General features: G+C 40.8%; 1 protein-coding gene across 1 annotated transcript in view; it reads right to left on the reverse strand.

Annotated features, from left to right (window-relative positions):
* The window catches only part of LOC132824491 (ankyrin repeat and BTB/POZ domain-containing protein 2-like), a 202,724-nt gene that overhangs the window by 17,516 nt on the left and 168,749 nt on the right, over nucleotides 1-16,459 (reverse strand). Inside the window, exons 7-11 of the mRNA XM_060839076.1 lie at nucleotides 14,428-14,517; nucleotides 14,201-14,302; nucleotides 12,222-12,318; nucleotides 4,878-5,013; nucleotides 3,077-3,303 (exon numbers count right to left, since the gene is read on the reverse strand). Of these exons, the coding sequence (XP_060695059.1) occupies nucleotides 3,077-3,303; nucleotides 4,878-5,013; nucleotides 12,222-12,318; nucleotides 14,201-14,302; nucleotides 14,428-14,517 (652 nt within the window). The remainder of the gene's footprint in view (nucleotides 1-3,076; nucleotides 3,304-4,877; nucleotides 5,014-12,221; nucleotides 12,319-14,200; nucleotides 14,303-14,427; nucleotides 14,518-16,459) is intronic.

Raw genomic sequence — 16,459 nt, forward strand, 5'->3', positions numbered from 1 at the left:
AAAAGAAGTAGCATAATTATACTAGATGAGCCATCCAGAATCCCAGGCTAATGTTCTAGGGAGGTATGGATTGTTGTCTTTCAATGGCAAGTGGTGAAATTTCAATTCAGTTTGGAATGAAGAGCTAGCCTAATGGTGACTGTTGCTGATTGTTGTTAAAAAGAAACATCTGGTTCACCAATGTCCTTCAAGGAAGGAAATCTGCCATCTTTACCTGATCTGTCTGACGTGACTCCAGGCCCACAGAGATTGACTCTTAATCTCCCTCTGGACAATTCAGGATGGCCAATAAATGGTGGCCTAACCAGTGACGCCCACGTGGCATGAACAAACATAGGAGTAGAAAAGCTTATTGATTTAAAAGATTTAATGCAGAGATTTGAGTAGATAATCTAATGTGAACAAACTGAGAGGTATCATCTTTTGGATGGTATGTTAAAATAAGAAGTTGGCTGAGTTGGAGTTGGAGAATTTGGAGAAGGGAGTTGTCCTGTACAATGTTTATTTTATGGTTATTTTGAAACTTCTGTGTGCAAGCTAACTCACAGCATTTGGCTGTAAACTAAACAGTTTGTTACACTTTGAAAGTAACCGAATGACTCTGGAATACACTGGGATATCTTAATGGGTGTAGAAGAACCCTATTATGCAAATTTCTCAGTTTTAGAGCTTCCAGAGTGAGAACCTAATTTAAACACAGATTCCAGCATTGGTGCTGACTGACAGAGGCTAAGAGAGATATCAGTTCACATTTTTGACCTGGGATATGACCATTAATTTTAGCTGCAATTAACTGGTTTTATCTTGGAGTCAAGAAGAAAACAAAATCAGTGGGAGTTCCTCACTTTGTGATTCCCTGCAGCAGTTCACAACAGAAAAAACAAAGGTGGAGTTGATGTCAGTGTCGGGCAAGTTGTTGGAGGGAATCCTGAGGGACAGGATGTATATGTATTTGGAAAGGCAAGGACTGATTAGGGATAGTCAACATGACTTTGTGCGTGGGAAATCATGTCTCACAAACTTGACTGAGTTTTTTGAAGAAGTAACAAAGAGGATTGATGAGGGCAGAGCAGTAGATGTGATCTATATGGACTTCAGTAAGGCAGTTGACAAGATTCCTCATGGGAGACTGATTAGCAAGGTTAGACCTCATGGAATATAGGGAGACGTAGCCATTTGGATACAGAACTGGCTCAAAGGTAGAAGACAGAGGGCGGTGGTGGAGGGTTGTTTTTCAGATTGGAGGCCTATGACCAGTGGAGTGCCACAAGGATCAGTGCTGGGTCCACAATATTTTGTCATTTATATAAATGACTTGGATGTGAGCATAAGAAGCGTAGTTAGTAAGTTTACAGATGACATCAAAATTGGAGGTGTAGTGGACAGCAAAGAAGGTTACCTCAGATTTCGACAGGACCTTAATCAGATGGGCCAATGGGTTAAGGAGTGACAGATGGAGTTTAATTTAGATAAATGAGAGGTGCTGCATTTTGGAAAAGCAAATCGTAGCAGGACTTATACACTTAATGGTAAGGTCCTATGGAGTGCTGCTGAACAAAGAGATCTTGGAATGCAGGTTCACAGCTCCTTGAACGTAGAGTCGCAGGTAGATAGGATAGTGAGGGAGGTGTTTGATATACTTTGAGTATTGAGTTCAGGAGTTGGGAGGTCATGTTGCGGCTGTACAGAACTTTAGTTAGGCCACTTTTGGAATATTGCGTGCAATTCTGGTCTCCTTCCTCTCAGAAGGCTGTTATGAAACTTGAAAGGGTTCAGGAAAGATTTACAAGGATGCTGCCAGGGTTGGAGGATTTGAGCTGGGTTGTTTTCTCTGGAGCATTGGAAGCTGAGGGGTGACCTTATAGAGATTTATAAAATCATGAGGGGCATTGATATGGTAAATAGACAAGGTATTTTCCCTGGTGTGGGGGAGTTCAGAACTAGAGGGCATAGGTTTAAGATGAGAGTGGAAAGATATAAAAGAGATCTAAGGGGCAACTTTTTCACGGAGAGTAAGGTGCGTGTGTGGAATGATTTGCCAGAGGAAGTGTTGGAGGCTGGTACAATTACAACTTTTGACAGGCATCTGGATGGGTATATGAATAGGAAGGGTTTGGTGGGATATGGGCCCGGTGCTGGCAAGGGGGAACTAGCTTAGGTTAGGATATCTGATCAGGTTGGACGAGTTGGACCGAAGGGTCTACTTCCATGCTGTACGTCTCTATTGACTATGAACTGGACAAGCTCAGGTCCAAACTCAGCTTTGAAAACCTTTGAGGTTAAAGTTCCTGCTGACACTCATCCCTACATTCAATTTAGAAAATAACTTAAAGTATCAAAGAAAACTTGTCTAAATCACAAAGATAATAGGGATCTGTGTGTGCAGATCCACCAATCACTGAAGATGGCAGCACAGGTAGATAAGGCAGTAAGAAAGGCCTATGGCATGCTCCCCTTCATTGGAAGGGGCATTGAGTGTAAGGATAGAAAAGTTATGCTGCAGCTTTAGAGAACTTTAGTTAGGCTACACTTGATATATTGCATACAGTTCTGATCACCGCATGACCAAAAGGATGTGGATGCCTTGGAGAGGGTACAAAAAAGGTTTACCAGGATGTTACCCTGTCTGGAGGATTTTAGCTATGAAGAAAGGTTGGGTGTACTGGGTTTGTTTTCACTAGAACGCAGAAGGTTGAAGGGCGACCTAAAAGAAGTTCACAAGATTGTGAACGGCATGGATAGAGAGGAAAGCATGAGGCTTTTTCCTCGGATGAAGGGGTCAATTACTAGGGATCACAAATTCGTGGTGCAGTGGGGGTTAGTTGGAGTTTAAAAGAGATGTGCGAGGCCAATGTTTCACACGTAGAGTGGTGAGTGTCTGAAACATGCTCGCAGTGAAGGTGGTGGAAGCAGATACAATAGCAACATTCAAGAAACACCTGTAAGTGAAGAGAGTTTTAGTACGGAAGGGCAAAATGTATCATCACATACTTGGAGGGCCAGAGGACCTGTACTTGCACTGTATTGTTCATTGTTCTTATAAATCTCTTAAAAAAAGAAACTAAAAAACACTTACCAAGATTCCTCAATTCCATGGTGACATCAAGGTAACCATGTTCAGCACTGTAGTACATAGCTTCTTGTAAAGCCTTCATTCTGGCTTTGCAGAGTTTAACCTGTCCTTCATTTATACTTCCCATGCTTGAAGTATCACTCTCAAATCCCTCAGCTAAGATTTCTTCCAGAGATAATACATCAGTCTTTGGAGCTTGGGGTGGTGTAAGCAACTTGCGCAGCACATTTCTGATTATGTGGGGAACAATGAAACAAATATTAAAACTAAGCATTATTTTGTTGATTCTTTCATTGAACCCAAGAATCTGGAAAAAGCACAAAAAAATACAATCTATTATTCTAGAGCATAAAAAGTTACAAAAACAGAAATTGCTGGAAAAGCTCAGCAGGTCTGAGAGAAAGTGCCTCAAGTTCTAAAGTTGTTGATCTCAATACTGAGTCTCTCTTCACCAACTTCAGGGTTTGAGGCACTTTCTCCTATATCCTTACTCCAACCCCCACACACAAGGTCTTGTTATCACATGGTCTGATATTGCACATAACTACTAACAGTCAGTAACAGTCCTCATTGATAGCTATTCACACCATTCAGCCCAGCCGGATAGTCCAACTGTTCTTCTCGCCCATTCGGCCCAATCCCCACCCATTGTGTTCTCGTTAAACCCTCCCCCCCCCCCCTCACTGTACCTTCTGCAGAAGAACTAACACTTTCCTAGCTAGCATCTGTTCTAGAAAGGTTCATTGGACCTGAAAGGTGAACTCTAATTTCTCTCCACAGATGCTACCAGATCTGCTGAGCTTTTCCAGCAATTTTTGTTTTTGTTCCTGATTTCCAGCATCCGCAGTTCTTTCAGTTTTTATTTAGCTTAAGTTGTCTACTCAAGAAAGGAAATGTTCGGTTGATGAATGCTAGTCTTTAAGCTTAGCTGATGATTTAGGATAATAAATGTTGTTGTTAATAATGAACAGATTTTTGGCTACAATCCTGATAAATCCAATATATTGCTCAGTGGTCAAAAATCACATCAAGTCCATGCTCTTCTGCATTACATGAATACTGATAAATAACTACATAAAGGTGTGTTGAAAGCCAATCAGCATCTCTGAGAGAGGGAATAACATTTCAAGTCTGATCTATATGAAGAATTGTGACAGTCTCACTGAAAATTACTGTCTTTTCCCATTGCTTGCTGATCTATAGATCACCTTTACAATTTTCTGTTCTTAATTGAAGCTGAGTGATTTGCTATGCATGAATTCTTGTGACAAACTCATTACCACTTCTTCATTGATCGCTTTTAGTGCTATTTAATTCAATACCATTTCCTACATTACAACAGTGACTACACATTTCAGAAGTATTTCATTGCCTGGGAAGCACTTTGAGACATCTGGTGATCCTGAAAGATGTAACATAAACATATGCTTTTTCTGATGGTTAAATTCTCCAATCTTGCATTCCATTTCCTATAGTCAGTAAAATTATACATTTGTGAACAATTCTCAGTATGAGTAAGTCATGTTTGGCAACAAATTATTATCTTATTAAAATTATTCGAGTAACGTTTATTCTGGAAGATTAAGTGCTTAGTCCAGCACAGATCAAGTCAGTCTTTCGCACTTTCATTCCAACTGAAGAGAACTTTCTAAATAAACAGTAAAGAAAAAACTGCATCTCGACAAATTTGGCATGAGGACATGGATCTCCAATTAAAAATGGTGGTATTTTACATGGTCCAAAAGATGTGGAACTGCATCAGTTTACCCTTGACTCACCCACACACGAATACTGTGCTGCTTACCTGTGTCCATGAGCAGCTGCATGGCTAAAGCAGTTCATATTCTCATGTAGCACTGATGTCATCCCATTTCTATCAAGTACACTCAGTAGAGGATCTGCACCTCTGCTGAGCAGGAGGCTAACCAACTCGTAGTTACCTAGAGAGAGGCATCATGTGCAATGTTCAGTAACACAAAAACAATGTCATAGGAAAGACCACAGAAGCAATACTCAGCTGACATATTCCTGCATCTCTTCACAGTAACGGAATATTAGGTGAAATTTTCTGGTTTAGTGCAGATAGTTTGAGGCTGAGGGAATGCAACCTTTGTATCTTGCTTACTAACACTAAGAGCTCTTGGCTTGAATATTACACATTTTGTGCTTGCAGGGGACAGTATTTCCTGACCTGAAGTGCACATGATCGTGTTACCCACAACCCCCGTTTAAGACGGACAATAATGAGAGGGTACTTTCTGACTTCTGATAGATTGCATTCTTGAGTGTTTGTTCAAGTTGCTCTGTCAGATATTGGTTTCATGCTCCAGCGTTGTTGCCTTTTTTTTTGCTGAATTTATTTTTCATTTTCCTTCTGCCCATCTTTTCCATTCATGGAAATGATGGAAGCTACAGTTTGCATATTGGAATCAGGACAGGAAATGTTTTGGAGGGATAGAGGCAGCTTTAATACTAAAAGGGTGAGAAAGAAAAAACATTCCTCTATGATTCCTAGAGTGGGGAGAGAGGTTAGGAGAAACATGCTTTTTTCATGTTTTTCATAGGCAGAGGCAGAGCCATTTGTGAAATCTCTGCCACAAACTCAGCTTCCCTGCAACTGGCAAACGTCAAAGGCCATACCAGACTGTTCACAATCGTGTTAACTGTGTTATCAATCACATATCTGCGTCACCTTTTTCCACCTTCATCATATTGGTTGACTGCACCCTGCCCAGTTTATCTACCACTGAAACTCTCAATCATGTCTTTGTAATCAGTGGATCTGACTATTCTAATACACTCCTTGCCAGCAAAACGAAGTCTATCCTTCATTCACCTATCTTCCAAAATGTTGCCTCTGAGCAAAGACACACCACATCCAAATGAAAATAAAACTGAGGATACTGGAGATCTGAAATATAACAGGTCAGGCAGCATCTGTGGAGAGAGAAACTAATTTAATGTTTCAAGTTCAATGGCACTATATTCAAATTGCCATCATCCCAGTACTTAGAGTAATAGCGTCATAGAGATGTACAGCAGGGAAACAGACTTTTCGGTCCAATGTGTCCATGCTGACCAGATATCCCTCCATTGCCCAGAGCCTAGCATGGCTCCGACATTTAATGAATCAACTCTGTGTCATTAGAGGACAACCAAATATGAAGAAGCTTCAAAGTATATTTTTAATTACAATATTTGTATACTGAGAATAATTACACACACAACAAAAATCCAATCTAGTCCCACCTGCCAGCACCAGGCCCATATCCCTCCAAACTCTCCTATTCATATACCCATCCAGATGCCTTTTATATGTTGCAATTGTACCAGCCTCCACCGCTTCCTCTGGCAGCTCATTCCATACACATATCACCCTCTGCCTGAAAACGTTGCCCCTTGGGTCTCTGTTGGTTAAATAACACCTCCAATTTAAAATTCTCGCACGTTTTCAAATCCCTTCAACACCTTGCCTCTTTCTTTCTCTCTCTCATCTCCTTGGGATTTTTTTTTCCCTAAATCTCTTGGCCTCTACTTTCTGTCTTTTAAGTGATTCCTTAATGCTCCGTATAACCAAGCTCTTGGTCATCTTTTCTAATAACTCCTTAATGTCATATTTTATTTTATAATGTTTTTGTGAAAGTGCCTTTGGACATGGTATTCATGTTAAAGGCACTGTATTAATGTTGTTATCAGTGTTGCAGAAATGATTCTATGGACAGAATTTTCTGCCCCTTTGTGGGACAGGCTAGTAGAAGGGTGGTGGGGCAATAAAGTTGGGCACTGTCATATTAGCACTGTTCCCTGCACTGAGCTGCCACCCCACAATCCCAGCCTGGGTGCAACTCAAAACAACCCCTGTTTCTTGCATTTTAACTGTAGCTGAGAGGGGCTGGGGCTGTGCCCAGCCATCAGGTGAAACCTGGTGGACTGCTGGCTGGGCAATTGATGAACCTGTCTCCTTTGCAGACCCCTGGTGCTCACATTGCACTCCCTACCCCACCCTGGCTGTCATTCCACATTCTGGGAACAAAAAGTTTCATTTTGGTGAAATACTTTCCCAGCATACTTATTACCTGGGCTAAGGCAGGAATAGAGAGTTCATGTAACATTACCAATGATTCTCTTCATGCTAACTGAAGAACATCTGCTTATGGCCATTAGCTCTCCCTCACATTCTTCCTTAAAAGGTCCTCCTTAAAAATCTACCTTGATGACCAAGCTTTTGGCTATTTGCCCTCACTGCTTTATATGGCTCTGTGCCAAATCTTGTTTTAGAATGCTGCAAAGAATGGATTATCTTGTGTTCAGGGTGCTATACAAATGAAGGCTGTTGTTGATGTAATTCTGAGCTTCTTTTCCTCCATTGCCCAGAGCCTAGCATGGCTCTGACATTTAATGAATCAACTCTGTGTCATTAGAGGACAACCAAATATGAAGAAGCTTCAAAGTATATTTTTAATTACAATATTTGTATACTCTGAGAATAATTACACACAGAACAAAAAGCCATTTTGTCTTTTAAAAATTTTTTTTTCCTTCATTGCAATGCCCGTTTAGTTTTTTACTAACATAGTGACTGCTGCAGTGATTTTACGCAGTAAAGCAACATAAAATAAATTGAGCACAACATACAATGCTGGCACATTCACTGTAAGCACAGGAACAGATGGACATGGATACTTTATTCATAAGCTGGCTGACAGCATTCATTTCTGGTAAAGAGATTTGGATCGAAGAGTACATTTTCAATTTTAAACAATCAGCAGAAAAAGTAGAGTAAAGGTATTTTGCTCTGTCTGTAATTTTGGTGGACTCCGAATGGAGACAGTGAATTATTTAGATGGCCCCTGTTACTGTAGGAAATAGGAAGTACTTCATCTTGGACAATGATTAACCCTTGTCCCCTATTTCGATACAGATCTCATTCAATTTTTTATTATTAACACCCATATGCACTGCACATTAGATAAAAGTAGAACAGATCAGAAAGCTCGGAAGTAATGACTCTGTGAATCCAAGCTTGAGTCATAAGTGTCTGATGGCTTTAGAAGAAACAAAGACTTTCATATCACAATAAATCCTTACCATTTTAGTAATTATGACAGTGTCTAATGTGAAATTCTGCACAATCAGCAATTCCAAATCATCTTAATTAATATTTAATTTGTAAACAACTTTAGCAAAAATATCTTTGCCATTGTTTGTTCAGATGCATTATTTAATACCGATTGTGCTGTGATTATTGAGCTGCAGACAAGGCTAGTTGGTTCAGTTAAATGTGAATGAACTTGCTACCTTTACTTTGAGGTTAACCAAAAATAAATGCACGGTTTATTTCAGGCAAGGCTACCATGCTTGGGTTTTCCTCAGTGCGGCTCAGCCGAATACATGGCTGCAGTTTACTGTGATGTATTTGGAGGCTAGGGACAGCTGACAAAATGGTCTGTGTCAGATAAAGACCAGAACTTTCGCATGTGCAACACATCTGTCAAGAACTCTTAAACATTAATTCAGCCCCATATGAGTTTTGTTTGGGTGCTTGTTTCCTGATGGTCTGCTTCTTATCATCTAATGGAAACCAGAAGATATGATGATTTCAAGGTCATTGGATTCCGGAGAACATCTGTATAATGTTACTGATTATTTGAGGCAATCGGTCATACTCTATACAGTAAGACTTATCAGTAGTACATAAAGCTTGCAGCAATGTCTTCCATATACTTCTGCAATTGTTGTATTAATTCTAATTATTTTTTTCTTCCAGTTTATTGATCTTTCTGAATATTGCCATTTAAACAAATTGTGCTGATAAACTAGCAGAGTAAAACCGAGATGTTACACAGCTAAAATTGGTTAATCATTGCAACATTACCAATTAATGCTCATGGTCCTCAGTTTTGCCCATTATGTTGGGCTCAGTAGCTCTCTGGCACAGTCAGTCATTCATGGAAATGGAAGGGATAGAAATGAAACAAGATGCTTGACTAAAAATAGAAAACCTTTTTGTGTATCAAGTCTCAAATGGTGACACCAGTGCACGTTTTGTATAAATACCATGTTTTTGATTCAGGTACATGGCTGGTTTAGTTTGTGTTGTGGTTGTAAGTTTGCTCACTGAGCTGGAAGGTTTGTTTTCAGATGTTCCATCACCATGCTAGGTAACGTCATCAGTGAGGCTCTGGTGAAGCATTGGTGTTATGTTCTGCTTTCTATTTATGTGTCTTGGTCTCTTAACATGGGTGATATCATTTCCAGTTTTTTTTGAGAAGTTATTAAATGGGGTCCAAATCGATGTCTTTATTGATTGAGTTCTGGTTTGAATGCCAGGCTGCTAGGAATTCTCGTGCATGTCTCTCTTAAGCCAGTCCTAGCATGGATGTGTTGTCCCAGTCGAAGTAGGGTTCTTCATCTGTATGTAAGGATACTAGTGATAATAGGTTGTCTTTTGGTGATTAATTGGTGCTTGTGTATCCTGGTGGCTAATTTTTTGTCTGTCCGATGCAGTGTTTGTTACAATCCTTGCAGGGTATTTTGTAAATGACATTTGTTTTGTTGGTTGTTTGTGTTGGATCCTTTAGGTTCATTAGCTGCTGTTTAAGTGTGTTGGTAAGGTTGTGGGCTACCGTGGTGCCTAGAGGTCAGAGTCTGGTAGTCATTTCAGAGATGTCCTTGATGTATAGTTTAGGTTGTATATGCTGATTACTTCATCCTGCCTCAGAGAGCTGGGCACTAGCTGAGATCCAGTGAAAGAACAGGATGTTTCCAGTGATAAGACACAGTCTGTGAAATAAACAGAAGTAAAACTGAGGATGGAACTCCATCCAGCCATCGATCAAACTACCATCATTTCGTGATATCATACTGGTTTCAACTAGCTGCTGTTCTGTAGGTCTGTATTCCATATTACAGTCTAACAGACCATGAATTGAATTGAACTTATTGTCACATATACCAAGGCACAGCGAAAAACTTTGTGATCTGCCTGTATTGCTCGCAAGACAGAGTTAAGTAGCGTAAATAGTAAATAATCGGTAAACAGTGACAAAAACAAAAACACAGGTACAGGCGAATGTTAAGCGTTTGTGAGTCCATTCCGTATTCTAAGAACAGCGGGGTTGAAACTGTTTTGAAACCAGCTGGTGCGTATGTTCAGGCTTCTGTTCCTTCTCCCCAATGGTAGAGGTTGTCGAAAAACATTGTCAGGATGGAATGGGTCCTTAAGAATGTTGGCAGCTTTTCCTTGACAACAAGTCTGGTAGATGGATTCTATAGATGGGAGCTTGGCCTTTGTGATTGTCCAGGCCGAGTTCACCACTCTCTGTAACCGTCCCTGATCTTGAATTGTACAGTTTCCAAACCAGGTAGTGTTACATCCAGACAGAATGCTCTCAATGGTGCACCTATAAAAGTTGGCAAGGGTATTCACCATCATTCGAAATTTCCTCAGCTGCCTGAGGGAGAAGAGACGTTGTTGGGCCTTTGTAACCAGTGCATCCACATGAAGAGTCCAAGAAAGGTTGTTGTGGATGACCACTCCAAGGAGCTTAACACTCTTCACTCGTTCCACCTCTGTGCTGTTAAAGTGTAGGGAGGCATGAGTAACATACTACCAAAAGTCAATGGTGAGTTCCTTGGTTTTGCTGGCATTGAGAGCTAGGTTGTTCTCAGTGCACCATTTTTCCAGGTCTTCTACCTCCTGTCTGTAGTCTGTTTCGTCGCCAACTGAGGTTTGACCGACTATGATGGTGTCATCAGTGAACTTGTAAACAGCGAAGATTAAATATTTCTTAAAGCTACTTGTTAAATCCACATGCTTTGGTCATCTCTAAAAGAAACATATTGCCTTGCAAAAGCACATCAGAAAATACTTCACACTTTGGATATCCAATGAACTGTGACTAGTGGATCCTCTGTTACTGGACCTTTAGCATTTCATTTGTGAAGATATGTATACAAAAATATCAGTGGCTAAGTTGAATTTACCCCAATCTATATAATAGATTATAAAGATGAAGTCTTTCTTTAAGCTTTTGGCATATGATGTCACTTCTGTGTGATATTCACCACCAACAGACGTCATCAAGTACGGATTGGGGGGTGTGGCATGGTGGCTCAGTGGTCAGCACTGCTGCCTCATAGCGCCAGGGGCCTGGGTTCAATTCCAGCCTTGGGCGACTGTCCGTGTGGAGTTTGCACATTTTCCGCATGTCTGTGAGAGTTTCCTCCGGGTAGTCCGGTTTCCTCCCACCGGTTAGGTAAATTGGCTGTGGTAAATTGCCCCTAGTTTTCAGGGATGTGAAGTTGAGGTGCATTAGTTAAGGGTGCACATGGGTAGGGCAATGGATCTGGGTGGGTTACTCTTCGGAGGGTCAGTGTGGACATGTTGGGCCGAAGGGTCTGTTCCACACTGTGGGGATCCTAATGAAATATCAGAAGGCACTTCCACAGGGGATAGGATAATGTCTTGAAAGAAATTTGAGCTGCTCTTACTGAATCAAAATACCATTGTATTTGAATGTTGGATGTGTGAAGTCTTACCCTATTCTTGAGTTTCCAGGTGACATGGCAATATCATGTGTTTTAAGAAATTTTAATTTTTGTGAAACCATATCTTTAGGTACTATTGTATGCTACAGAATCAAACTGTCAAACAGACCAGCCTTTTTCTTGTCTACTACATTTGATACTGCCCAATGACCATGTATCATATTTAGCTGTGAATTGGATACAAATACCTCTTCAGCAACCAGGGTAGCTGAATACAAAGCTATTCAATATTTATTGTAATTCACAGCATTGCAAAAGCAAAAATAATGCAGTAGTTCCTCAGTATCAATAAGATTCGCTTTAAAGGGATGGAGCAAAAGCCCTGGAATCACTTAAGAAGTGCTCGAAACTGTGATAGATGGACTGTCAGCTAGTTCTGAATCAATGAGCTAGAATGGGCCCCATTGGCTTCTCCCATCCCTATCTATCTTGTGAACACATGAAGGTGATTCATCATCTGCCTCACATCAAACTGCTGGATATAAAACAAAATGGCAGTGCGTTATAAAGGTGAATCGGAGACTACTGCTCCTTCAAATCACAAGTATTCATGGGGGAGGGGTTGTGGAGGAGTTAGAGAGAAAGGATGAGAGATTACCTGCTGCTGAAGCTAACTGAAGTGGTGTTTCTGCACAATTATCTTCCCCAGCATTAATAAGTCCACCTTCCACATTGGCTCCAGCGTCAAGCAGAAGCTGTGAGGGTCAAACAAAGGTAATGCAAATAAAGAGAATATTATTTCAACACTCAGAACGTAAAAAGCAAGAAATCTATTAATTTAGGGGTGCATCTTCTTGGATTATATTTTTTCTCTTTTCCTTTAGCCCAGCTATCTGCCTTCACATGGAAGCATAGCTAGTGACCACTGCCACACTGTCAAAATACAGAACTGCTTTGGTTGGGCTTGCTTTAAATGTTACCTGATGTCCTAAAACCTACAGTTTTGGGAGTGATTACTGAATAGCAACAAAATGAGCTGCAGCCATCAGGCACGCACCCCACTGCTAGCCTTCTCTAACCTCAAACTTCGAAAAATCCATAGTGCAGCACATCCAATAGTTTACAGAGAAATACAGAGACTTTAGCCACTGCCTTGTGGATCCCAATTTCTGAGGTGATGCCACTACAGACCAGCATATAGACAATGTGAAGGAAGCTGCCAAACAGGATTCCCTGATTGTCTGGCAATGGGAACAAACCCACTAGAAGACTGGAAAGGAAAAATAGGGCACAAAAACATGTGATGGGATCACACTCTGCATTATTCTATAGTCACTGCTTCTGATGTAGACAGTTTTCAAACTTCATGCTGCCTAAAGAATTACAACATATTGCTATGGCCATCTGTGTTGCTGAGTGGCTGCATGTTTGAGTACAGAGCCCTATGTCAAGGGAAAACGCACTGCTTCAAGTGAAGGTGCATTCTAGCTGTAACAGATTCTGGTCATCATTCTGAAAGTGACTTTGACAGGAGGAACACTCAGAAATGACACAAAATCAGTGAAATTTGAGATACAGCTGCTTCACTCTACAGGCTTTGTGTAGGAGGCAGAGTGCAGGACAGTGGTCCTCAAAACACAGGACATCCTCCAGACAAAGTCTGCAGTGTCAGTGAGACCAGATGACTGTGCGGTTCTTTGTCAGGAGTCAAGCTCCAAAGACTGAGAGGAAGAGTCTAAAACACTCATCTTAAAATGTCATATCCTATCAACTGCAACACAAGCCTCATACACTGCTCAGTGCATCACAGCACAATCTCCATCAATATGATCAATATCTACATATTCATCACATCACATACACTTAACACAACTGTAGCCTCACATCTCAAAGCCTGTGCACACTTTCAACTTTTCAACCATGATAGCCACATCACTTACAATGGGGTAGACTCACTGAATCATTTGAATCTCTTGCAGATGTTGATATTAAATGGAGATAACAAGCCATGGTTGGATGTCCCTGTCTTGGTGGAGAAAAGCTTGTCTGGCACCAGAGTGATTATTGCGGATATTGATTCACATGCCATTGAGAATTATCATATCCTCCTGGTCATCACACCCCTAGCCTTGTGCCTTTCTGCATTTGACAACTGATGTACTGCAGCTAATCAGGCAGTGGAGAAACAGCAAGAGGAAGAGAACGGAGACAGTGATGAAGAATAAACAACACACTCCTTGCGGAGACTGACATGGGTGTCACTTGGAGGACAGCAAGCAGCCAGAGTTTACAAGTGTTGAAGTGATGCCCTGTATGTTGAGGTCTAGGTTACTGATATATCAGGAAAATCCAGAGTGCCAGCATTGACTCTGGTGAACTTCATTACAAACATTCCTCCAGCCAGAAATATGCCTCTGTTTTCTGTCAAGAAGCCGGTTTCATCCTCTGGAGAGGAGGCAGCTGCCAGACTGACTATATTCTCCTCAGAAAGAGCATTCTCTGGCCTAGTGAAAGAAACCTTTCTTCGAGAAAAATTGTCAGTAGTAAAACACAAATGTTATTAAATGTCCTGTACTGCAAAAACCATTGCAGCCAATCCCAGCCAGTCCCTGATCCCAGTTTTAGTTTCTCTATTACCTGAACCACAGGAATGTGTCCGTGCAGAACAGAGAAGGTGAGAGCTGTCCAGCCTCTGCTGTCTGGGTGCACTGAGGGGTATCTCTGAGTGTTGCTGGGGAGCTGAGCAGACCAAATGAGACAGAATTGTTCTATTATAAGTCGTTCATGTGAATTTTCAAGAAATACAAAAAAAAACTGCTGGTTTTTGTTGATTAGTTTCTTGTCTGAAGTAAACGGAGGCTTACTGAAAGATCCAGGTTCGCAGCAGCATCAATTAACATCTGGACCATGGCTTCATCTCCAGCAGCACAGGCGTACATCAGGGGTGTCATTCCCTGCCCAAATAATATTCAAAAAGTGAAGTAAGGAAAAGATCAGTGAGAAACAATATTAAAACACCTACATGACAAACTTTAACTGGTTAGCAATTGGATGTTGCAACTGCACAGGAGTTACCCTCGAGTTGTAGTTATATTTCATAAGCCTGTGACCAGTGGAGTGCCACAAGGATCGGTGCTGGGTCCTCTACTTTTTGTCATTTAGATAAATGATTTGGATGCGAGCAGTTAGTAAGTTTGCAGATGACATCAAAATTGGAGGTGTAGTGGACAGCAAAGAAGGGTATCTCAGATTACAACAGGATCTTGATCGAATGGACCAATGGGCCAAGAATTGACAGATGGAGTTTAATTCAGAGAAATGCGACGTGCTGCATTTTGGGAAAGCAAATCTTAGCAGGACTTATACACTTAATGGTAAGGTTCTAGAGAGTGTTGCAGAACAAAGAGACCTTGGAGTGTAGGTTCATAGCTCCTTGAAAGTGGAGTCAGAGGTAGATAGGATAGTGAAGGAAGCATTTGATATGCTTTCTTTTATTGGTCAGAGTATTGAATACAAGAGTTGGGATGTCATCTTGCAGCTGTACAGGACATTGGTTCGACCACTTTTGGAATATTGTGTGCAATTCTGGTGTCCTTCCTACCAGAAAAATGTTGTGAAACTTGAAAGGGTTCAGAAAAGACTTACAAGGATGTTGCCAGGGATTGAGGATTTGAGCTATAGGGAGAGGCTGTTTTCCCTGGAGCGTCAGAGGCTGAGAGGTGACATTATAGAGGTTTACAAAATTATGAGGGGTATGGATAGGATAAATAGACAAGGTCTTTTTTCTGGGGTGGGGGAGTCCAGAACTCAAGGGTATTGGTTTAGGGTGAGAGGGGAAAGATATAAAAGCAACCTAAGGGGCAATGTCTTCATGCAGAGGCTGGTACGTGTATGGAATGAGCTGCCAGTGGGAAGTAGTGGAGGCTGGTACAATTGCAACATTTAAAAGGCATTTGGATGGGTATATGAATAGGAAGGGTTTGGAGGGATATGGGCTGGGTGCTGGCAGGTGGGACTAGATGGGGTTGGGATATCTGGTTGACATGGACAGTTTGGACCGAAGGGTCTGTTTCCATGCTGTACCTTTTATCTTAGCCTGCTGGACACACTTTCCTCATTCCTGAAGAAGGGTTTATGCCCGAAACGTTGAATCTCCTGTTCCTTGGATGCTGCCTGACCTGCTGCGCTTTTCCAGCAACACATTTTCAGCTCCTCTGTTTATAAACCTACCTTGATGAGTCACAACAAATATTGAAATCGTTTCTCAGCATGTAGCTATCATATTTCAATTAAAATATAATTAAGTGGATCAAAATTAAGAAGCTAAATTACAAGCTTTACTTGAATAAAAGAGGAATTTATTACCCGGAATCCTGAAAAAGTGTTAAAATTCAAAAATGCCTCATTTAAAGAACTTGCTTCTAACACACTTAAGGTTCTGTTAACACCAGACCTCCTTCTGAAACGATTATCCTGTGAATCATACATTATTCTGCATGATTGCAAATGCCAGAGAGATGTATATTACTGGACCCCACTTTCCTACAAGTCTCTATGGAAGTCAAACTAAATGCAAACAGACACCTGTTCTTAATTTTTAAATTTGTAAGTCATTTGGTCCCTTGGGTCTGTCCCGTAATTTGATAAGATTGTGGTTGATCTAGTTGATCAGGGGTATAAGTAATAAATTCCTCTTTCTTTCATTCAACAACTTTGTCTGTCTTATTCATTTTGATCTAGTTAATTATATTTTAATTGAAATATGGTAGCTACATACTGATGAATTTGTTGCAATTCATCAAGACAGGATTATAAATACAGGAGCCAATTCCCCTTCCTCACATGGTCACAATACTTGGCCAAAGTATTTTTTAGACATAATTTTGCAGAGTTTTC

The sequence above is a fragment of the Hemiscyllium ocellatum genome, chromosome 18, assembly GCF_020745735.1.
Source record: "Hemiscyllium ocellatum isolate sHemOce1 chromosome 18, sHemOce1.pat.X.cur, whole genome shotgun sequence".
Lineage (NCBI taxonomy): Eukaryota > Metazoa > Chordata > Chondrichthyes > Orectolobiformes > Hemiscylliidae > Hemiscyllium > Hemiscyllium ocellatum.